The following is a 25,982-nucleotide window of genomic DNA, read 5'->3' on the forward strand; positions in this document are numbered from 1 at the left end:
TACATTTGTGATATTGCAATTCTCTGAATAATTAAAATACTGAGATGTATACTTGATATAATTTTCATAATGATAGGAATTAAAGCATGTTATTAAACATGGAAACACAGTGGCGCAGTGATAGTGACGAGCAGGCACCTCGTCCACAGATTGTTCCTGCCTCCCGCAAGATGCTTGCTGCACCGTGCGTGACCTTCGATGAAATAATTTATTGCTGTAGTACTGTCTCTTTCTGGAACCAATCGCCACACAATCAGCTCTGTAATAGATGTTAAGCCATCTGTAAGCTTAGAACTCTGATTCTTCAAAACTTTTAAGGAACATTGAAATATCTTCGTAGTTTAATCATTCTATCCATCTTTCCATCCAGTGTCGCGCCAGCCCCAGCAAGAATACAGCACGAGGCAGGAACAATCCCTGAACTAGCCAGCACTGCACCACTGTGTCCTTACATTATTAACAATACAGAAAATATTTAAATGATGTTAACATTTTACCTGTATAATGTAATAAACATATTTTGCTGCATTTCATCTTAAAAATGATATCGTCATCATATGTAAATACGCACTTTATAAAGTGGTGCAGGTTGTGCAATAGTATAACTATATCGCAAGTTTGCAGTGAGGTAATTGTACTTATAATTACAAACAGCTCTATAAGGAGCACTTGATGGACTGATTGAGTGTGCTTATAGTTCATGGGATGAAACTGTTTCTGAACCACGAGGTCTGCACAGGAAAGGCTCTGAACCATTTGTCAGATGAGAGTAGTTCAAATAGCAAATGGCTGAGGCAGCGTGTGCTAGATTCTGTATACCAGTAATTCTCTTTCTGATCAGCTGCTCTGAGTGGTGCAGTGAGAGTAGTATGGAAAAAAATGATCCGCTGTGGCAACTCCTAATGGGAGCAGCTGAAAGTAGAAGAAGAAAGTGCAGTGAGAGTAACAATGCTAAAGTAGCTATGGTATTTGGAATCGTTTGGCCATTCCATGGATCATTATATTGTTACAGGTTAATTACAATCAGATGCCTTAAACTAATGAACAATATGCGGTTAATTTCAGTGTATTTGATAAAGTCAGCTTTGTGGATGTAAAAAAGAAAGGGAAACCACCTGGGAAGAGCAGCACTGCTTTGATGCTGGGTGCCGCCAGTTTGCAAAACCCAGCGGAGAACTTGCATACGTCAGGGTTGGAGCTACCGTGAAAATGTGCATGGCTTTACGCCAAGTTTAGGTTTTATACATCGCAATTTGAATGTGGAAACGGGCTTACGCAACATTTTTGTACGTACACACTGTTTATACATGAGGCCCCTGGAAACTGACACAAATTGATGCATTTACACAAGTCTGGTCTGCAATCAAAATCAAATCTTGTTGTACATATTTTTGTCACATTACAATTTAGAATTAAAATCGATCTCCATTAGGATTTTATGTAATAAACTTAACAATGTAGTCCAAATTGTTGAAATGAAGTGGAATGAAATTAAAATACATTGTATATATAAGGGCAGCACGGTTGCGCAGTGGTAGCACTGCTGCCTCGCAGTTAGGAGACCCGGGTTCGCTTCCCAGGTCCTCCCTGCGTGGAGTTTGCATGTTCTCCCCGTGTCCAGTTTCCTCCCACAGTCCAAAGACATGCAGGTTAGGTGGATTGGCGATTCTAAATTGGCTCTAGTGTGTGCTTGGTGTGTTTGTGTGTGTCCTGCGGTGGGTTGGCACACTGCCTGGGATTGGTTCCTGCCTTGTGCCCTGTGTTGCCTGGGATTGGCTCCAGCAGACCCCTGTGACCCTGTGTTCAGATTCAGTGGGTTGGAAAATGGATGGATTGTATATATAGAAAAAAAACAAGTTCAAATTGAAAAGTTGTAAGTGCATATGTATTAATCCCCTCTGCTATGAAACCCCTAAACAACCAATTAACTTCAGAAGTCACATAATTAGTAGATTAGGGTCCAACTGTGTGCAATGAAAGTGTTGCATGATCTGTTACATGATGTCAGTATAAACAGACCTGTTCTGAATGGCATCTATCATTATATACAGTGTATACTTTCATGTGTACACTGTACGATGACATTCTTATTTGTATGTTTCCTCAGACTAGCGACAGCAATATTCTGTGGTTGTGCTAAGCATTAATGGCAGCCTTGCATGTTAGGGGCATCTTGTATAATATCTCTTGAAAAAGGGGGCAGTTTAAAACATGTTTGCCTATATACACTTATTTGTTAGATACAGAGTAGCAACAACATTTTAAAAGAGCATATATTTAAGTTCCAAGGCACCGCTTTGAATGATTCAAATCAGTTGAAGAACTAGATTTAAAGAACTGCGTTTTCATTGCAGCAAAATTAGTGAAACCTGCAATATTTTAAAGAATTGACATGACCTGACTTTAACTAATTATTAACGAATAAATTATGGCTTTAATGCTTTAAAATGTCACTTTCATTCTCTGTCCCTTTTTGACAATATCAAACAAAAGACATCATAGAAAGCATTATGATCAAAACTAAAAATGCAAAATAAAGGCAAAGGAGGTCAAGGTCATATATAGACCTCTTGGCATTGATGTGTCCAAAGTTTGCAAGGTAAATATGAAGACTGCGGCTCATGCAACTGTCAAAGTCCTCCCAGAGCGAGGTGGGAAGAATTAGGCCTGAGCAAACTATTTAAATAACATCAAAAGAGCTCAAAGATGACATGGTGCATTCTGGAGGGATGTTTTAATCTATACCATACACGGCACATTAAACCAAAAGGGCTTTATGGATCAAAGACAAAAAGGACCCCCACCATTGAAAGAAAAAAATAAAAAGACACAGCTGATGTGTGTCAAAACCTAGAGAATCCAAAAACTGTATAATACCAACAAAAGAAAATAAACAAGACAACAAAATTTATATCATTTATTGAATTCAATATACTATATTTCCAAGAAATTTATTTGTTAGTATGAGTGGCTTTTGTGTAACCTTATGATCTGTGGCTAAAAACAGTCTCTGAATCTAGTGATGCACATGTTAAGTACAATTTTCCAGAAAGAAGGCTTAATAAAAGTTACTATGCATAATGGTTGAGGATTTTAATAATACAGATGGCCTTTCTAAGGCACCTCAGGTTATATAGGTAATGAACAGGAGAGAGCTGAATACCAATGATATTCTGTGCCTCCTTCACCACTCTTTGTAGTGCTTTGTGGTTGTAAGCTAAAGCAGAACCCATATGGAGGAAATGAGTACAGTGAGTGGTGGACTCTACCCTGCACTTAGTGAGTATAGGTACAGACATCTGAATTTTATTTAGACATCTGAGGAAGCAAAGGAGTTGGTGATCCTTCTTATCTTATATGTTATGTCCACTTTAGGTCATTAACGGAGGTCACTGAAAGACATTTTAAGCTGATGACCTTTTTACAGCATCCTCTCTGATGTAAGTTGGAGTGTTATCTGCCTCCCAGTTCCTTAAGTCTGATCAGCTACTTGATTTGTTGAACTAAGAGAGAAAGACTGAAAGGGAGATTTTTTCCTGGGGAATCATGTCAGGAGACAAGTCTTCTCTCTGTAACTTGTTTCATTATACTTGGTGATCAGGCCATGATGATGTTGTCATCAGCAAATTTAATGATGGTATTGGAGCTATGTTTAGCTCCATAGTCATAGATGAATGAGGTGATGAAAAGGGGCAGTACCAAGTGAAATGACTTTCGGGAGGAAGTGATATAGCCAATAAGCACATGTTGGGGTTTATCAGTTGTGGAGGGTAGAACTAAGCCCCAAGTGTGGGAGTTTGGTGATCAGTGTTGATGGTACAGGAGTGTTAATTGCTGAGCCATTGTTTTTAAACAGTACTCCAGAATCACAGTTTTTATTATCCATGTAAGGGAATATGGCACCCTCTGTGAATTGTTATGAGGATATGTAATCTAGAGTTGGTCCCATCTCTTTAGAATATGCAATTTAATGCATCACTGCATCTCTCTGTCAAAGCATTTCATCACAAAGTGCATTCGTATCATTGGTCTGTATTCATTCAGACAGTCCACTTTTATTTTCTTTAGGATAGAGGTTGTCATTTTGAAGCACTTTGGAAGCAAAGAAAATTTATGTGAGATATTAAAGAACACTAATTGAACATGCAGACCTACAGTCCCGAAATAAAAGCAAATTGAAAGGGGTGAAATCCATTAACATAATGATTACATTGATTTTGAATTTATAACTTGCAGGCACCATGTACTGTAATAAAGGGTTTCATGAATGTTAAAGATGTGGAGCTGTAGACACTGCATATGTGTTCCTCAAAAAATGTATACAGAGCTTGAGTGTAAGGAGTGTTAGTGTCAATGAGTGAGGAGATATGTTTGTATTTTGTGGTCTGGAAAGTATTCGTCTAAGTGCTTCATCAGGGTGTGTAATATAAAGATGGGTGTAGATTGGAGTTTGGTTTTGTTTGTAGGGTGGCATTTCAGCATGTTTGGCAGGAACTCGGTCTGTATTGGAAGGTGAGCAAAGCATGTCAATGAGCCAGAGTGTTAACAGCTCAAATAGTCTATATTTAGGTAAAAATTTTGCTTTGATATGTGTGGCAGTGACTTGTTATTTTATGGTCTGTCATTGCTCTTTTTTGATAAGTAAAAGGTGGTCAGGTCTTTGTTAAGGTTTAGGGGTGTCAAACTCATGACATGGACAGGGAGATACATCCATAGTGGGAGATGTCTAAAAGCAGGAGGATTGGTAATGGGAGGTTAATGGTATGAAAGAGATTGCTCCCAAACTGTGTATTGCAGGACATCATTTCGTAATGTTATAAAAGTGACTTAAAGTTGATTCATTCAAAGCTAAAAACTATTAAAAATGAATAAATGTCTACCAACAAAAAACAAAGGGTATTAATTATATTTAGTCGCTGAACAGTACCATCTTCCATTGTTCTTTTTCTATCACATTGTGAAAAATGCAGAAACAGGATATCAAATTGTCATTTTCCCGCTATTGTTATTTTTACATCCCATTAAGGTTATTCTACTTTAATTACATTACTCCTAAACAAAACCCATGGTCATCTGGCAGTTTAACCTGCTTACAATAGACGACAGTTCACTCTGAAGACAATTATGGATTATGCCATGAAGAGTGCAATGTAGCACATTCAAATAAATATTTTCCCTCTTCCTATTGAAAACAGATTAAGGGAAAACCTTGGCTAAGGTAACAGATTTAACTTTTCCAGCAAATGGTGACATTGTTCTGCTAAACACCCTCTTTGTGGAAAATTACACCAGACATACTGTGTAAAGGTTTTGTACAATGTGGGACAAACTCACCTTGATGCATCTTTGTGCAGTTAAATTAGCCTGGCAAAAGTGAATAGCTCTAGCAGCCTTGTATCAACAATTGTTGAGGTAACTTCAGCCATAAACAACACTCACAGGAATTTTTCCTGAAATACATTATAGAAAAGGCATTCTAGAGAGAATATTGGATTCAAGCCACATGCTATTTCCAAAAAGTATATGTGTATATATGTGTTTGTTTTATATTTTTAAAAATTTTTAATTGATGTCTATTTATCTTTGCTGCACTAAACAAAGTCACCGGAAATGAGCAACATGAGCTACAGACCTAAATAGTTTAAAGCATTTCATTTAAAGATGTTTTTTCTCTGAAAATTTTGTTTGTTGTGTTTTGTGTAATATGGTTGCTTTGAAGTCTTATTTTCTGTTTTCCTTTATGTTGATCACACTTCAAAGAAGCATACATGTTAAAAGTGCTTGGAGAACTGAGCTTTTAGTCAGCTTTTATGTTGTACTATCTGCTGCTGTGTACAGATAAACTAACTTTTGGAGCTGGAACTAAACTGACCGTTACTCCAAGTAAGTAAAATTTTAATATTTTTGTAGAAATAACAGAATATTCTGAAACCCACTTAATCCAGTTAATGGGGGACCAGACCTTTTCTTAGCTGTGTTGGGCACAAGACATAAGTCCTGGACGGTGGCATCCGCACTCTAACGGACATCAGATCAGGTCAAATTAGAATTACCAGTCAACCTCATTTATAGAGAATGAAAAAGATTTAAGAATGTTTTACTATGGCAGCTTTTGCATAATGTGTTGATGGATGGATAGATGGATGAAGTAAGTTATTGACAGTTATTGACAGTAGACTACAGAAAATTGTGGTAAAAATACTGAAATACTTTATGCTGAAGACTTCATTTTTTAAATGATTAACTGTGCTCTGTAGTCTCATTTTTGTTAAATTTCTAGGTCACTGACTTGTATTTTTGGACATTGTTATATGCATTGTCTGAATTATAAATTAATTAAGTAAAAGTAATTGTGTATAGTCAGATAACTTTATTAAGGTTCCTACAGAACTACAGAATCTGTAAGTTGCCATTTCAAATTTTAAGAAAACTCTTTTTGATTGAAAAATTAACCAAATGACAGCTTCCACTATTATTAAATATATACACTGTTTTAATATTAGCAACCAAAAAATCATTCCCATGCTTTTAAGTTTTAAAATTAAGAAATTATTTTGAAAACTGAATTGTTAGATGTAATAAAACCAAAAACAAATTATTTTGAAAAATAAGCTAGGGAATTGCCATCACCAGAGAAAGTGGAAAATAAAATATTGTTAGTTGTTTAAATAACACCATTAAGAAGTGTTCATCTTCCAATAAAAATAAAGTAATTCAAAAGTCACCAAGGAGCCTTGCAAATACAAGATGAACAAAAAACATTTGATTTATTAATTTAAATTGTAATTAATACACCAAATATATTTATCTTTTTTTTTTTTTTGTTTTTTTTGAAAAATGGCAAATACTAACTAGATAAAGGTAGAAGCACTGAAGCACTGAAATAAATAGCACTGAAATAAAATAATGTGCTTTAAATATATATAAGGAAAAGTATTACTTTAAAGCTTATAAATGGATTAAAATTACCTAAATTACAGGCAGCCTACTTCTTACCTCAAAATATATATATATATATATTCCAAATAAATATTTTTTGGTAAGGATAGCTATGCTGTGGGAATTGGAGGCTAGACCCCTGACATTTGGAAAAGGAACAAAGTTGACTGTTAAAATGAGTAAGTTTCTAATTTTCATTGAGGTTCTTATTCCTTGAAGGCATGTTTTTGACATTTTAAAGATTTTTCTTAGATTGTAATATTTAAAATCTCTCTTAATTTTACTGTAATGATACCATTGTCAGAATTGATTCAAATTACTTTTGAGAATCTGTTCTAAAAGGAAAACAGATAAACATTTATTTGTTTTTTTTTTAACTTTGAATGTCATTTACAAAAGAGCACTTATTCTATCTGTCATTTTAAAAGTGAATCTATATTAAAGTAGCTATAGTTAAGCATCCACTAGGATAAAATGTATATTAAAATAAAATTAAAAATCGATAGATAGATAAATAAATAATAGTATTAATACTGAGCAGATTTCTTGAAGAAAACTAACTTTGGTGTTTTATTTGATGTTTAAGTTTTGGATTTGGAACTCTATTATTAGGTCAACCAATAAAGAAAATATCCACTGATTCTAAAGTTTTCTCAGGGGATACTCTTCTTGCATTATAATTATTATTTTTACTAAATATTGTAAGATACATGAAGAAAACTTAACTAAAGCAGAAGAGTCGTTATTTTTTAATAATTACATGTATTATTATTTATATACAACCAGCTTTTATGACTGATACTATTTAAATCTTCAAAAGTGCATCACTCTTAGAGATATTGCTTCAGACACTTTACTGGGTTTTGTTCTTCTTTGTAGGACCCTTGGTTGACCTGTTTCATTGTGAGTTTGTTAATTATATATGAAATTGTTTTTTTGGAAAACGACAACGCAGTATAGCAGGCTACTTAGCAGTATACTAATAGATCAATAAAATCTGAGCTTAGCCTATGTTATTGTATGTACTATGAGTTCTTTTAAAATCAAGACCCCACTGGGACTTCACAAATCTCTCACTTTTGTTCAGAATTATGGATCTGAAAAAGTAAAAATTCTTTCTAGAAATGTTATGTGGATGGTTCTTCTGTGAAACAAAACCAGTTCCCCTATGGTGTCACTCTGAAGAACCACCTTGGCATCGTTCTTTTGAAGAGTGTATATGAAAATAAAATTATTTATTCAAAAATCAATGCATTTTTTATTTGACCATGAATTTTTCCGTTATTAATAGTAATACTTTGTCACACCAACAGCCCTGAACCCCTAAACTGGATTAAACACATTTGAGAGTACTTTTATGTTTTCTCGCTTTTTAGTGAGTATTTGGAGCTTTAAAATATTAAAATAATGTATTAAAAATTAGCATCCATTATCTAACGTGGTTTTCATACTTGCTGAAAACTATAGTAATAATAGGAATCACCGAAATGTGATACTGATCTCTTTTAGGATAATACATGAACCCATTTTTCAAGAAACTAAGCAATCTGAATTTACTGTAAATAAATTAAAATCAACAAGAATTATACCATGCTTTTGTAAGTAAGCAATCAAACCTGAAGCAGTTCTAGTAATCTGAATGTAATCTCTTTGGGCTTAGTAACAATATATGCTTATTTTGCTTTGCCGGTTTTAATGTCCACCCAATTTAACTACTCTTTCCAAAAATTGGTTTCTTTTTTAGAACTTCTCCATACCTGCATTGGAAAACACTGTGGAGTAGTTTTTGTTTTGTTTTTCCAACAAAGATATGTTTCTAATTCGGAAAATGACAAATTAAAAATGAAATTTAAATTACAAATTACATAAACGTTTGTAATTTAAGTTTACAGTACATCATTAAACGTTTGTTAATAATCACAATTTCCTTAATGTAATATTTAAATATGCATGCATTAGAAAACTAGATTTTTGTATTATCTATAAAGGGAAGCATATAATAACATAATCATTTTTACAATAGCATATGCTCTAGATGTATCCTTCTCATTGGTTTAATTAACTGGTTAAAACTACTTTTTTATTAATTTTTTCTTTTTTAGAAGACCAGAATCCAACAGGTCCTCAGCTGAATATTACCGTAATAAAAACCAAAAACAATAATAAGGCAGCAGTGTGTCTGGCTTCGGATTTCTACAGCTCCTCAAAGAACTTGATATTAACTTCGGAAGGCAAGGATCTGTTAAAGGCTAACATGGAAAATGCAGCGTTGTCCTTAACCAAGAAGTTATATAGTTTTGCTGGTGTTAAGGAAATAAATTCAATGAAAGAACTGACTTGTAATGTGGATAACAAAACGGTATCTTACAAGGAAAATATAGAATCAACTCCATCAACCATCAATGGTAATTTGACATTTATCCATTCTTTTCTTTTATCTTCTTTCCTTTTCTGTTTATAAAAATGTTGATAGCAAATGCTTTCGCAATCAACATTCATACCACACAAATATTAATTCATTTTTTTTAATTCATGACCCAAGTATGTGCTCTCTATAGACAGCAAATTTCAATAGGTCTAATAACTCAAAGGGTATTTAAACTATTAAAAAACTTATAAACAAAAATGTGATAGTTTTGTCTTTAATGATAAGAATGAAAGATGCACAAACGTCCAAAAAAGTTATCTAAGTCACATCATTTTGTATTAATTTTACACCCTGCATCTATCTTCTAAGTTGTTTAATTGTAGCTAAACTTTCATAAATTATTGTACATCATTGATTTTTTAAATTTTTGATTTAGCTGGCAGATGTAAAAGAAGCCACCGAGCACCTTTGGGCTATAGAGAAACAATAGTCAGTTGGGCTTAAATTGAATGAAAAAATGGATTTTCTGCAAACTACCAATTTTAGAGCCATTTTCATTTTCCTCTGTTTAGTGTGTAGATTGGTGACTTTTAAGCATAACCAGTTTATTAATTATTTATCGTTTATGTAAATTCAGTCATGCAGCGGATCCATATCTAATCATTTCGGGACCCTACGTTTAATGTCAACTAATAAAGAAAAACAAACCCTTACAGCATAACCTTCGTATCTTTAAGCCAATTCTGCACCAATCAGCATATCAGACCACTAGTCACTTGTGCGTTAAAATCTTCAATTAATTTGTGCCACGTTAATCAAATATTGTTATTCTTTTTCATTTTACTCTGTTGGTGAAGCGCAGCCTATCCTGTCTAAATTTACACTGTTCATTCATTTGTTTTCTGGCAATTCAGCCTATAGTACTAGTGCTGGCCTGATCACTTTTTACATAATTAAAATTTGGTCATTTTCACTCCGTATAAATTTCTTATATATTCTGCAATTTCTAAAAAAAATGCATGTTGGAAGTTTAAAATTTCAATTTACCTTGAGGATTTTTTTGCAAATATAGTCCGTTCCAAATGATTTACTTGATTTTAGTCTTTTTAATCCTAGTAGCATTTGTGTTTTTGTAATCTCCAAATCATTTATTATTTCAATAATATCTGTTGGAAGTTTAAAATATTTATTTCGCATGAAACTAACTCTTACTGCTGAAACACTGAACGAAACCTGTAAGGATCCAGTTTTGCTTTTTCAGTGATATTCTTCTCTAAATGCCTTTTGATATTACTAATTTAATTTTAAACCATTTTTACTGTCAGTTCATAAGCCGTACAGTTAGTGAACAGAGTTATTTTTCTGTAAATTGTCATTTTTAAAGTTGTTACTCATCCACTGTGAATCTTCTAATACTTTTACATGTTGGATGAACTTGTCATGTATTGGATGGATTATATTTTTAGGTCCATTCCTCTGCTATTTGACCAACTACATATCTAAAAGTTAACCCAAATTTGTTTCTTTTAGACATTGAAGCATCATCTCAAAATTTACATTTCTAAAATTAAACCTAAACAAAACACTTTAAAATGTGTTATATTATTATCACAAACTTGGCTCTGAGGTTGTAAAATGAAAAGAGAAGCAATATGATCGTATTTCAGTGAATTACTAGGACTTGTACTGTCAAAAAGTAATAAATCCCTGTAAAGCTTTCTTCTTCATACAAAATGTAATAAATAGTGTTTGTGTAACCTACGCAGTCAGATTCTTGTGACAGTTGTAACTGACAATATTGATTCATTTTTGAAAGATAATCCTTCAAAGTGAATCAATAATTAAAATAAAAAGACCTAAACCAACAGTAACAAATGAACTTTCTGAAGATTAAGGTGAAAAATGGAGCCCTCTGAATATAGTTGAGTTACGTAATTTGATTAGTGTCATTGGAAAATCCACCTAGTAAAAGAAGATCAGTTTTATCAGAGGTTTAAGATAAGCAATTTTCTTCCATGCAGTTTACCGTTTAATTTCAAAGAAATACAAAAATAAATAAGAACATGATCAGCATATTACCCAAATTATCATTATATGGAATGTCACCTAATAGTAATAAAAGTAGTAATTAGAATTGAGATGTGCCACGTATATCTTCGGAAAAGAAAATAAAATATCAATGCTTCACTTTCATTATGAGAAAATTGGCGCTACAAAATGAGTGTTGTGAGAATTGGAATAAACACATTGTAATGTAATTAATTTATTTATTTTGTCTCTCTCTTGTTTGTTAAGATTTTTGCACCTATCATGAAATATTGGATAAACATGTGTACTTTGTATTTGTGTGTTTATTAGTCTTTTAACAGTGGGCTGCCCATACAGGTGCATAAAGTTATAACAATCTTTTCTTGGAAAAGTCCATGTAGGTGAATGCATGAGTACCTTGTGACAGATTGTCTCCTGTGACTCTGTAACAGAAAAGGGGGGACTGAATAAATTCCTTTGGTGTTAGAAATTTTGTTGACATACTACTCGTAAAAATATTTAATGCTTTATTAAAGGTGCGGCTCCCCTTAACTGACGATACATTAATTTAAAATATACTGTAATTTAGTCATATAATAGCTATTTTTATTTTATTTATGCAAATGTAAAAATACTTATGTTAAAATTTATCTGACTATAAAATATTTATTTGATAGCTACACCACCTACCAAAACCTGCAATGCAACTGATGCATGGAAGCAGCCTGAATCAAATGGTAAGAAGTATGAATTTTTGATCTGGTGTATATATTTATATGTGTAATGTCTAAAAAATACAGAACACAATACATAAAAACTTTATATATTTCAGTAAAATTAATTAAGCTTGCTCATATATGCAATTATCCCTTTAAGCAATTTAGAAAGCAAATGCTTCTAAAATGATTAGAATTCTTATGTTTATTCATGTTTCTAACATTTACCTATCAATTGAAAGCTTAGAAAACCAGTTGTGTTATACCACATTTTATGAGCTGCTGGCTTCAAGATTAAGCCTCATAAGTGAGTTGTTCTTTTTCTTGAGTTTTTGCCAACACTGCTTGCTATGATTCCCAACATGCTGCTAGCCAGGGGCGTAACTTGACAGAATGGGGCCTGTGTCAAAGTTTTTAATGGGGGACCTAGGATTAGATACCTCAATATACATATATGCATATCAAACATTTTGTACGTTTTTATCCAAACAGGAAAAATATAACTATATAGTGTAACCATCACACAATTTCTGAAGTCTTTAACTACAAATGATGGCATTTGCACTAGGATTGCCTTGCTACCAATGTGTGCATCATTTACGAAATGGTCCACGTAATTTTTATAAATATACAAGTATTACAATGCTGTTTAACATTTATTGTAAAATTATATATTGCAAATACTGATTGTAATCACCACAAAAAAATATTTTCATCACATGTTGAAGTTATAGGAAACCCCCCTTTAATATGCAGTACCAGTACATGTACATTACGGGAACTGCTGTTCTCAAATGTTTTGTAAACTTGAAAATGAAGTGACATTAATTAAAAATGCATAATACTGCAGTAGCTCTGGCAATGATGTAACTTTAGAAAGAAGTATCGTTATAATTATGCAATTTGTATACTATACAAAAAAGAGAAATGATCCATAATGAACTGTACTGCGTTGTAAATGTGGATTTCACTATAGAAAAAAAATAGCAAAAACAAGTCATTTTAATAATATTCCTCTTTCGGGATTTTAATTTGGCAAAATCTTGTATTATTTTCATAACATTTAGTTGCTTAGCTTTTCTTGACTCTAAAGAGCCAAGCTTATGAGTCCAGTCTGGGACATAGTAGATTGCAGATAATTTTTAATGAGTTTTAGCCTTTTGAATGACCGCTCAGCCATTGCAACTGTCCCTGAGACAGTTAAAAACAAAACACAAGCAGTACAGATGTCATGCAGACTAGCTGCAATCATATGATTTTTTTATTGTAATGAAGTCTGCTAATTCATAAACAAATGACAACCTTTATAATTTTGAGGTTAGAAGTTTTGACAACATATAAATCATTTTTGATCTAAGCTAATACATGAGTTCTTTTTCACTGCCACCCTAAATCTGATATTTTTTAGATCATACGATAATTTCAAATAAAGAAACGCAATTTTTTTATGGCCATGCTTGAAGTATTTTTATGAACCAGTCCTTACTTTTCAGGTACCTATATTTATACATTTGCTGAATGCCATATTCACAACATAACTTACGTGCATGGTTTCAAACACATTATAAAAGGTATCGTCTAGAAGATCAGCCTCAGTAACTAGCCTTCTTAGTCATATCTGTACACTTCTTGACAATGAACAGTAACAAGCCATAGCACTCCTTTGTTTCACACTGTCCATAGTGAAATTCTAGCTAATGTTTTTACCTCCTATCTGTAAAACTTTATGTTATTTTAAATGGTGAATACTTTCTAGATCCAGCTGCAATGGCTTTGCTGACTGTCTGTTAATCCATCTAGTTTTGTTTTAATTGCAGACCCAACCACTATGCCACTTTCACTTTAATTTAATGATTTACATGAGTCAAAAAGAGTAGCAGCCTCCATTTTGATCCCAAATAAGTCCCATTTTTAACATCATTCAATTTGGGAAAACATTTTTCACACCATAACCAAATGCTTTCTGTGCTTAAGACACCTTGAGACAGTACACGCATTTGTGTGCTGCACTTTGAATAAAGAGATCTTGCATAGTTTAAAGATCCAGATAAGTAATATGCTCCACTATGACCAAATACGCCTTTTTTTCCTTATTCTTCCATGTTAGTGAGACATGTTCTCTTGTATCAAAAGCAATAATAACTGCGTCATAAATAGATATGTCCTGCTTTGTCTTGTACTTAATAGCTTTTTAAATAATTTGGTCCCACCAATTACGTTAATCTTTTTAATTCTATGAGTATTTTTTTCTTTATTTCTCCTTCATAATTTCTTTAGCAATCTTGAATTAATTTAATCCAAACCCGGGATTGTGCCAATTCCAGCAAAATCACTTCACCTTTTCTTTGACTGTTTTCTTGCTGTTAAAATCCAGGAATGACCCCTACTTATGTTTACATTTTCTAATATCTATAACTCTATATAAAATGTTCTCTTCAAAAATACAGTGAAAATATTTATAATGTGATCATTTGATTTTAAGTGCCCACTATATTATTATTATTCAGAGCTATAAAATTTTATTGGCACCTTCTTTCAAGGGAATATTGCCATGTGAGCAATCTGCCTTCTCATGTGTGTTTTGTTGTGAAAATTGCTTTCCATAACTTTAATATAACTTCTTTATACTGCCTGATGTAGCACATTGACAGCTGCTATAAGCAAAGAGACTTTCTAGCTCAGCATAAGCAGACCAAACGGTTGTCATCAGTCCTAAGATACATCTGTGCCACTCACAAATGCAGGAGCCCATATTCACTTTATTGCTACATTAGGAAAACATATTTTCCTCAGCCATTAACCCCATTGGGAATTTGACAGCACTCAAAATGGGTACTCTTAAACACTATTGACCCAATCAAACAAAATAAAATCAATATTACTATGAAGCAAAGCTATATTTAAACATGATCAAACTGATGGTAGCAAATGTAGGAAAAGTTTTTGAAAAGAGTCCTGAAAGGTTAGGAAAAATATTTGAAAACTGTGCTATGGAACATGAAGTCATTTCAAGTCTGGGTGCATATCATCTACTTCAGATTTTTGTTCAGCCCATAGAGGCTTTTCCAGTTTCTTTTGGAATTCATGTGTCTTGTCTGGGTGAGGACCCCTTCTGATGTCCCTTTTAATCCTAAGTACCACAGGTTAATACATTTCAAAAGTATACCTACCAATCTGTTTTTTAGAATTCTAAAAAAAATGATCTGAAAGATATAAAGCTCAAATCACTAAAGACAGAGATTAAATCACTACATGATAGTCATTTAAAAGATACACAATTTTCTAAATCAGAGTTTGTTTGAGATGGGATTAAGTCCTAGCATTCCTGAGTTTATGTTTTCTTTGAGAGTAGTTCTGATTGTAGTGATTACTGACTGTTTATTCAGTGTTAACTTCATGTCATTTCATCACACAGTTCAGATTTTGACTCATTTGCAGTCTTTGTTAAAGGTTTTATTTTTATATACTGTAAATAAATTAGAGTTGGGAAACGGTAATTTTTTTTTATCACAATTAATTGCAAACAATTGTGTGATTAATCGCAATCCTTTGTGGTTAATCACACAAACAATCACTAATTCAATCATGTTGCAATACCATTGATTTTACAGTTTATTGTATAATAATAATAATCTATATCATAGTATATTATATAGTATATTTTACAGTACATTCAGTGTAGAAATATATTACCAACAGAAAAATGAAAGTGCAGCTAATAACTGGCAAAGTTCTCGTTTTAATCTATTAGACTTCAATAAAATATACAACTTTATAATTTAAATAAATCTTGAACTAATAATAAAATTAACTTATTTGACAGAAGTGCTCAATCAATTACAAATTTCCAAAACTTAAATAACATAGTTTGCTGAAACAGTCCAATTCACATAAAAAAAGCTTTAACAAATCAACTGCAATAAATCAACTATTAATTCGCTGTAAGAATTGCACTTTAGCAAATCATAATTTGCCAAAAAATATAAACATAAGTCATTTCTTGTTACTGAGCCAGTTCAACTGCATTAGCTGGACTATGCTTGAAGTGTCCAACTTTCTTTCTACATTTTGCCAGCACAATATCAACTCCACAGTACAATGGACTACTGTATACCGTGTGCAATGCACAGCATGTGTTCGTAGGGCATGAGTCTTGCTGCAGCCTTCATAATGTATGCATTGTCCGTGCCTACTGCTGGCTTCTTTTCCACGTATTTCCCACCAAAGCAATATCAAAAAATGTTTAGCACATTCCTTTACAAAATATATGTCCTCCATAAGTGTCACTCCTAGTGCAAATAAATTAAATGTCCACAAACTGTCTATGTAGTGAGCAGTTATACTGAGTTAGTTATGATTGCTAAATGACTTCCAATAGTCACCTGTCAATGCCATTGTTTTTGCACTTCTAAGTTGTTCCATCTCTATTGCTTTTTGATTCTTATGTAAATCCTCAATCTATGAAGCATTTGTTCAACATGATGGCAATGTGTATGTAACACTGGAGCTTGTCAGTCTAATTATGTTGAGAAGGCCTTCATCCTCAACAGTGTTCAAAGGTCTTCAATCGAAAGCAATCTATTTTGCTATTAGTACTTGTTATCACATTCACCTTAACATCTGACATGGTTCAATTTAACACATCTTAGTAAACAGTAGCTTTTCGCGCAGTGCCACTCAAGCTATCTGTTTATACACCAGCATGTTTTGCTTTCAAGTGATACGATAACAAAAGTGGTGCTCCTGTGGTATTTAAATTCAGCTACACAAATATTTCAAATTACATTATCCTCTGAGCCATCTGGCAAATTTTTTAAATAAAATGAACCAAGTAACACCATTCCTTCACCTTTCCCCACCATCAGCTTCCTGGTGAGACGCAAACTGAATGTTTAGTCTTTAGCTGTGAATTCTAGGATTTTCACTTTCATGTTAGTTAGCTCCATGAAGGAATACTATAGGCCTTTATTAAAATCTTTGCTTATAATATTTCCAGTTGAAGTATCAGAATTAAGGCATGCGATAATGCAAGAGTTAATGCAACGAAATAAGTAATAACGCAGTATGACTTTAAAATTAACTCTAACACATTAACTTTTCCATAAGTATATATATTAATTTTACAGTTCATTTTTGTGAATTTCAACATTAATTCTTCATATGGCTTGCTGTTTTCTATCAACCTACATCTAAAAGTACTTATTCCAGGTTTCTTTCTATTAGATGTTTCACCATGACAAAAACCCCATTTAAACTTCTGTTTTGATTTTATTTAATTTTGCAATCCAAATTTAAAGAGTCTCCTCCAAAGTCCTGCCTGTGGCTTCCTGCCAGCCCAGGTAAAACTGAGGAGATTAGAAGGCTTCAAATTTTTGTCTGTGACATGCACCAGTCTAGGTAAGACTGAGGAGATTAAAGGGCTTAACACATAGCACAAATCTTGGTGTATTGTAGAAGGGCATAGGTTTAAGGGGCATTGGGACTCCTTTGGGAACAGATGATGTGTGTTCTGCCATGACAGGTTTCATTTGAACTAGAGAGGCACTAATTTATTGGGGATGCATATAAGTAAGTTAGTCGAGGATTGTTAACACTAGAGAAAGGGTGGCGGGGCAGGGAATTTAGGACAGGCAGGGCTTAGAATTGTACATGAAAAAAAAAACAATAGTGTAAAAATAAAACTGCATATTAACATAAATTCTAACCCAAAGTTTAAGGGCAAAATTAAAATGAGTAACACATTAAAAATAGCTTGTCTCAATGCTAGAAGTATCAAAAATAAAACAAGTGAGTTGAAGTTGTATGTAGTTGAGTATAATTATTATATTATCTCAATAAGAGAAACGTGGCTAAATGAAAAAGATGGGGAAATATATAGTATAGCATAGATGAAAACACATTTTAGGAAGGATAGACAGACATGAAAAGAAGCTGGGGTTGCTGTTTATATCACACAGAATTTAAACTCAAGTTCTCGTGAATTAGATGATCAACCCCATCTTAGTGAAGACATCTGAGTTCATCTGGAAATCGTCAGGGAAAGAGGCTTTATTTTAGGAGTATGTTATAGATGGTCTAATACAGACAGTAATTGTAATAAACATCTTTTTAATAATATTAATAAGTCAAGTTTGCAGGGGGACTTTAACTACTCAAATATTAACTGGGCTAACCATGCAGATAGTGGATCAAAAGAGCAGGAGTTTTTAGAAGTACAGTAATCAGTGATTGCTTTTCAACGCAGTATGTTAAAGCACCAAAGTTGGGGGAAGCTTGTTGAGATTTAGTATTTTGTAATTATCAGGATAAAATTGAGTGTGTAGAGGTGATTAAACCGCTAGGGTCAAATGTTCATAATACAATACTATTCTCAGCATTTTGGAAAAATGCAAAGACCAAAAATGTTAAATTTAACTTTGGTATGGTGAATTTTGAGCATTGTGGAGGATGCTAAGTAAGATGAACTAGGATAAACTAAGTGTGGAGATTGTCAAGGACCAGTGAAACAGGACTAAAAATGTTAATAATGCATACAATGTCAGACAGGTACATCTCTAAATTTGATATTTATAAAAAAAAAATTTAAAAACTCTGCAGTGGGTTAATAAAGATTTGAAAAAGAAGCTGCAAAGGAAAAAAAATCTGTATATGGCATATAAAGTAACAGCTCCAGTGTAAATTATTATGCATATGAGAGCATAAGGACAACCATTAAAGAGGATATTAGGGAAGCTAAAAGATAGTTAGGAAGAAATATAGCAAATAAGGTGAAAGATGACACAAAGAGATTCATTTAGTATTTTAGTAGTAAAAGAACAATCAAGGTGAAGGTGAAGTGCATCGGGAAAAGCAAAGCAGAATTAAAAATGACAGTGAAATAGCAGGTGCTCTAAAGTGTGAAGTCTTCACATGAGAAAGTGGATAACCTCCCAGTGGAAAAAGCGACTACTAAAGAGGTACAGAATGATTTGAAAATTGTAGAGGGAGAAGTGTTGGTTAGATAAAATATGATATTTTTCCTCAATTGCTTAAGGAGTACATACATAAACCCTTGACATATATTTTTAGGAAGTCACTGCACACTGGGAAAATGCTGAAGGATTGAAAATGGCAAATTTTATACCGTCACATAAAAAGAGAGATCCAAGTAGCTGTAGGCCAGTAAGCTTTACATGCATGGCAGGTAAATTAATGGAAGGAAGCATTAAGGAAAAGATTCAGCAACACATTGCAAGAACAGCAGTTTTACTGAACAGTCAGCATGGGTTTAGATGAGGAAGGTCGTGTTTTACTAATATGCTAGAATTCTATGAGGAAGCAACAAACGGATATGTTCAAAGTGGAGCATATGATATTATTTATCTTGACTTTCGGAAAGCATTTGATAAGGTGCCACATGTGAGGTTATGCATTAAAATTAAAGAAGTGGGAGTTCGGGATGTTATGTGCAGATGGGTGCAGAATTCTCTCAGACACAGGAAGCAGAGGGTTATGATGCAAGGAGCCCTATCAAAATTGCTTGATGTTAAGAATGGTGTCCCCTAAGGTTCAGTGCAAGGGCCACTGCTATTTTTAAGATATTTGGAAATGGTACCAAGCTAGGTGGATCAGCAGAAAATCTAGATTGAATCATTACTGAGGGAACTGAACAACATAGAGGCTTAGGCAGATTTGTGGCGGATGAAATTTTATGTTTTTAAGTGTAAAGTATTAAAAGTAGGAAGTAAATATGTCAGGTTTGAATTCATAATGAAAATCAAAAGTCTATCAACAGCCAGACTGTGTACAAGAGCCATTAAGACGTAAACAGAATATTAAGTTGTTTAGGCCGATGTGTAGAGTACAAGTACAAGGAGGTTTTCCTAAAGCAATTAATGCTCTGGTAAGAGTTCACCTGGAGTACTGTGTGCAGTTTTGGTCTCCAGGCTACAAAAAGGACATAACAGTGCTAGAAAAGCTTCAGAGAAGAGCGACTAGGCTGACTCCATGACCACAGGGCAGAGTTAGGAGTTAAGGAAAGATTAACATCGCCGTGCCTTTTCAATCTAAGCAAAAGAAAATTAAGAGAAAACATAATTGAACTTTTTACAATTATGAAAGAAATTAGTGCAGTGGATTGAGACTGTTACTTTAAAATAAGTTCACACAACTATTAAGAAGTTCTCCTTTATATAGAGAACCACAGACACATGAAATAAGTTATAAAGTAGTGTGGTTGACAGTAGGACTTCAAGGAATTTCAAAACTAGACTTGATATTATTTTGGAAGAATTAAGTGGATAGGATTGGTGAGTTTTGTTGGGCTGAGTGGCCTTGATTGCTGTAATGTTGCATATTCTCAGCATGTACAGTATATGTTTTCTTCCCACATACACAGACTAATTTATTAATTGTCAATTCCAAAATGGCCCCAGGGTAAGATATATGGGTCTGTATTTGAGTAGGCCGTGCGATTGCCGTGAGTAGTATGTATTTGAGTAGGCCTTGCGACTCTCTCAAGAACTGTTTCCTGGATTATGTCCAGTTGTTACTTGGATAAGCTTTGGCACTACATGACTCTAAATTTGATTGAGTACATCTGAGAATGTTATGCAGGTAAAATTCCGTTACAATGAATATCTTTACAATGAAATTTTCATTACAATGAAGTATTTTTATGGTCTCGACAGTTTCCCCATATGACACGAGTTTATAGAAATCTCATTACAACGAAATACATTGACCAGATACTTTCATTACAACGAAGTGCCCAAAAGACTTTGAAATGCCAGAATACAGTAAATCATCCACCGAGCAGTTAGTTCTGTGGTCACAGCTCAGTTGTGCATAACGATCCCCAAACAGAAACACTGTAATTTTTTTTCCTTTCTTTGAACTTTTCTCATATGTTTTTTTTTTTTGCTGTTTTTGTTTTCTTTGGTTTTTAGTCATGCCTTTTGCTAATTGTCAACATTTGAAAAACATCCATTGGAACTTAACTTAATGTCACCCTCCTATAGAAATGGCAGACACAAAAAAATGATAACAGTTCATATTAGAAAAAAAAACTCTCGATTGCAGCAAAAAGAAAGAAGACGTTGCCAGTGAATTCAGAATTTCGCCATCGAAACTGTCAACTTTCTTCAAAGACCAAGCAAAAAAAGATGAAAAATCTCGGGTTGCAAACATATACAAACTGCTACATATGAAGACGTCGAAAAAGCAGTTTTTATGTGGTTCAGTGATGCTCGTTCAAGAAACATTCCTATTAATGCGGCACTCATTCAGGAAAATGTGAGGTTTCTAAACTCTCTTGGGATCTCCACCAACTGGACAACATGCCGAAGAGCATCCTGAAGTGTGATCACCGCATCTGTGGAAGACTGTTTATCTATTGCCGTTGCAACAGCAGGCTCACAGCTCTTTATAGGAGAGTGGCAGGTCACGCTACAATAAATAACCCTGCTGTTCCTGTTTCAAGCTGAATAAAGCTGTTTTTTGCTAAAATATTGAGACTAAACCTCGTGTTTGGGGGTGCAAGACATGTACTTATATAGCGCAACCTGATCTTTTATGATTTGCTTCTGTGGTGATTCACTGCAGCGCTGTGAGCCTGCTGTTGCCCTGCCCTGGCAATGGACAAACAATCTTCCATTGACGCAGCAATCGCACTTCGGGACAAACTTCCGCATGTCGTTCCCATTGAGTGGGGAATGGGGGGGGATCCCAAATAAGTTCAGAAACCTCACAATATGAAGAAGAAGAAAAGGATGATTTGGCTTCTGATTTATAACTGTGCTTCCCACAACATGCTTCCAAATTTAGATAAAGTTCACGTTGAATTCCTCTCACCCAATTGCACAGCAGTTCTTCAGCCATTGAATTTGGGCATCATTCGCTCCCTAAAACTGTATTATTGCAAGGAAATGCTGAGAAAAATTCTCGTCAGCATAATCTGTAGACAGGAGGAGATTAAAATTAACACCAAAGAAGCTATTGAAATGTTTGCAAGTTAAAGAAAGCACTATAGTGACAAATACAGAATCTCATTACTATGAAATTTTCATTACAACTAAATATTTTTTAGGTCCCTGGCAGTTCATTGTAACAGAATTTTACCTATATATATAAATATATATATATATATATATATATATATATATATATATATATATATATATATATATATATATATATATATATATAATTTTTCAATTTATTTTGTAATGTACTTTTCCAGTTCAACTCATAGTATCCAAGTTCTCACGCACCAATAAATTTAACATACATATGTTTGAGATAAAAACCACACTACAAGCTCAACAGAAATAGTCTCAGAATTCAAACGTAGGAACTGTGAGACTGTAAGCTTTATGCCTACCAATAGTTGAATGATATTCTAACAATATGTATAAAACATTTATCTTAAATTTGATGTCCAATCACTTATATTCTTTGTTTTCCTAACTTATGCTATTAAAAAATGGTTTGTCAAATTATATCTTTTTAATGCATTTATGTGCATTGGCATACCTTCAGTGTAATAAGAACTAATGGTAAACAAAAAGAAGAAGCCAAAGAGTATGAATGACAATAATTTTTTTGATCCAAGTAGATTTCTATTACAGTGTACAAGGAAGGTTTTGTCAACTTAAAGTAACATTTCAAACTCATTTAATCAAGAGTGGCAGGGGCTCAGAGCCGTGAGAGTTCATCACCAGACGCACTAATGCACATACCCACAGTCAAACAGTTAACTTCACACACATAACTGGAAAACCCAAAAGAAAACCCACATGCAAACCAAATACAAAGCATGGGATTTGAATGCAGGATGCTAGATCTGTAAGGCAGCAACGCTAACCATTGCATTACCCGGCAACCTTTCATATTTTCCACACCTCAGGTACTGTATATTATGCTGTTTAGTAATTTTGCATATTAGATTTAACTTTAAAAGATACACATGTAGAATAAAAAAGAAATCAAATGTTATTTCTACACTTGAAATTAAATATGTATTTTAGTTGCACACCTAGAATCTTCCCAGATTTCACATAAATATACACAAAGAGCTGAATTGAAAAAATAGGTGTGAGCTTCAGATTATCAGAAAATTAAAGAATTGATACTGACAATCTCTAGTTCTTTGTTTATTATCTTTCTGGTCACTTAAAATTTATTTTAAAAGTAATTCCAATGGAAGATATTAATTTTATATTAATGTGAATACACTAAAATACTTTTGAGCTTTTGTATTTTAATTCCTAATTAATAAGGAATTTGCATATATACTATGCTGTACCACAAACTGTACTTTGACTTAAATCTTATAATTTAATTGCAGTCATTCTCATAATTTCTCAAAACAAAAATCTGTTTAATTTGAAATGTATACTTTATAGAAGGCTAGAAATTAACAATATTAAATAGCATTCTCTAGCCCACCTAATAATGCACCACCATGGAAGATTAGCATGAATTTTAAATATTTTTGTCTTCTTAAGCTACAAGCATAAAGATAGATTTAACAACTAACTTCAATAAACTTTAGGCTACAAATGTGGAAAAAGAAAATGTCTTATCATTCAAAAGCCTTCTATTTATCTTCTTTTAATGCACATAATAACATAAGAGACCAAATCATAGAAAACAAAACACTGCAAATATAATATGTCTCAGTTAAGATATTATTTAAGTTCATGCACATTACCAATTGCATTTATTCTTAATAAAAGTCCTATCAAAAGTACAACAGACATTCAAAAAGTTTCCACATTTTTATATTTTCGTTGGAAAATGAAGATGGGAAGAGTAGTAACTGGGCATTAAAAAGCTGGTATGACGTTGGGAAAATTGCATTGCAAACGAAGGTGACTATGTAGAAAACCGGTGCAATTTGTTTTTGAAATTCTTAATAAATAGAGTTTCAAAAAGTGAGAAAACTTTTTGAACGTCCCTCATAAAAATTACTTTTAAATATACAAATCCATCCATTTTCCAACCCGCCGAATCTGAACACAGGGGTCTGCTGGAGCTAATCCCAGGGCAGGAACCAATCCCGGGCAGGGTGCCAACCCACCGCAGGACACACACACACACACTAGGGCCAATTTAGAATTGCCAGTGCACCTAACCTTTGGACTGTGGGAGGAAACCAGAGCACCCGGAGGGAACCCATGCAGACACGGGGAGAACATGCAGACTCCACGCAGGGAGGACCCAGGAAGCGAACCTTGGTCTCCTTACTGTGAGGCAGCAGCGCTACCTCTGCGCCACAGTACCACCCCCAAAATGTGGAAATAATACAGTATTCTCAAATCCACTTAATCAAATTATAGGTTAATAAATGTTGTCCCTTATCTTGACATCATCAGATAGAAGGGTATGAATCAATCCAAGATGGGGCTGCAGTCCAGCAAGGCAAATTTGGAATTTTCAATTATCCAACACACACTTTATTTTTCTATGTAGGAGTAAAATCAGTAGACTCAAAGAAAAACCGATGCAGAGAAAGTGACTCAAATCCATGATGATGAATCCATGAAGCAGCAGTGCATAAACACAACAAAGTTTAGTTTTCACTTAAATATAATAGTCATTATTCTTTACATAGATATATACATATAACTTTTTAAAATTATAACAAAAATGAAGAAAAGTTAATAAGATTATTTTACCATCAACCCATATTTTCAAATGCCTTTAATTCAATTCAAGCTTTTGGGAGAGCTGGGGCCTACCCCAGCAGCATTAGGCACTAACACATACACACCGACATACCAAGTTACTTTTGAGTCATCGATCAACCTAAAATACACTTGTTTTTGATCAAATTTTATGCACACTATTCCAATTTAATTAACACTTTTCATTTTTAAAAGTCACTTTAAAAGATACAAAATATCTTTGGACAAATTAGAAATTTGTATCTTTTAAAGTGACTTTTAAAAATGAAAAGTGTTAATTAAATTGAAATAGTGTGCATAAAATATGATCCAGAACAAGTGTATTTCTTATTTCTTATCTTATAAGAAATAAATCATATTATCCCAGTTTACTCAGAAAATGGTGAAGCATATTTTGCATATAACACTCAAAAATGAATTTGTATATTTTATATTTTTCTCTCGTATATATACTCAACAACAAAATATCAATGTATGTTTTTTTAACAGATTTAACAAAGATTAATTTTCTGTCTCTGACTGTAAATGGACTAAGAGTGCTGTTAGCAAAGTGTGTGGCTTTTAATCTACTGATGACAGCCAGAGCCACCATATTCTAAAGTAAGTGTAATTTTATAATAAGTCTGAAAATATTATTCTTTACTAAAGCATAATTATATTCCATAAAAAGTATTTCTTTACAGCGTTTAATACATTTATGCAATTGTGTATCTAACTTAACTGCTTTTAGTTTATTTGTCTCTTTGTTTTCTTCTAGAGCAAGAATGGCAAAATCTAAATAAGGAGAGCTACTGTTTTTGATGTCAATTTTTCTTTTTTTTTTGCTTTTAAAATATTTTGTTTTTTATTTTATGTATCATTTGCTTATTTCTGTATTCATAATCAAAATAAGCTTGAATTTTAATTAAAGAAATATTATGGCAAAATCATATTTTAAAACACTTATGTAACGCATAGATACCATTGCTGACTGAAGTTTAGATGCTAAGAATAAACTGAATTGAAAGCTCATACAGAAAAATGCTCTGTTGTTCATTCACACCGTTAATGAATTTGTTCTCCGTCTGGCTATTTTATACATTCTTCACAGAATAACAAAATAAAAATATACTGTATGTTTAATATCTTAAAATGGACTTTATTTCAAATGTAACAATTCACATCTCATTCAATAAAGTTTATATTTAAAACTATACAGTTACATGCTCTGTTTCTTTTTAACTGTCCCTTATATATAATTCTGTTGACTTTTTTATGGTGTGG

The 25,982-nt window shown here is 33.2% G+C and overlaps 1 protein-coding gene across 3 annotated transcripts; it reads left to right on the forward strand.

Moving 5' to 3' along the window:
- Window positions 1–5,776: 5,776 nt before the first annotated feature.
- Window positions 5,777–25,673, forward strand: LOC127529084 (T cell receptor delta constant). Of its 3 annotated transcripts, none has more exons than XM_051931564.1 (5): window positions 5,777–5,883; window positions 9,042–9,344; window positions 12,013–12,072; window positions 25,209–25,319; window positions 25,477–25,673. In XM_051931564.1, the coding sequence occupies exons 1-4, from the start codon at window positions 5,811–5,813 to the stop codon at window positions 25,316–25,318; spliced, it is 546 nt and encodes a 181-aa protein (XP_051787524.1). In that variant the 5' UTR covers window positions 5,777–5,810; the 3' UTR covers window position 25,319; window positions 25,477–25,673. The 3 variants fall into 3 exon arrangements, with proteins under 3 accessions (XP_051787524.1, XP_051787526.1, XP_051787525.1); XM_051931565.1 differs by lacking the exon at window positions 5,777–5,883 and adding an exon at window positions 7,036–7,118; XM_051931566.1 differs by lacking the exon at window positions 12,013–12,072.
- The last annotated feature ends 309 nt before the right edge of the window (window positions 25,674–25,982 follow it).

The sequence above is a fragment of the Erpetoichthys calabaricus genome, chromosome 9 (assembly GCF_900747795.2).
Source record: "Erpetoichthys calabaricus chromosome 9, fErpCal1.3, whole genome shotgun sequence".
Lineage (NCBI taxonomy): Eukaryota > Metazoa > Chordata > Cladistia > Polypteriformes > Polypteridae > Erpetoichthys > Erpetoichthys calabaricus.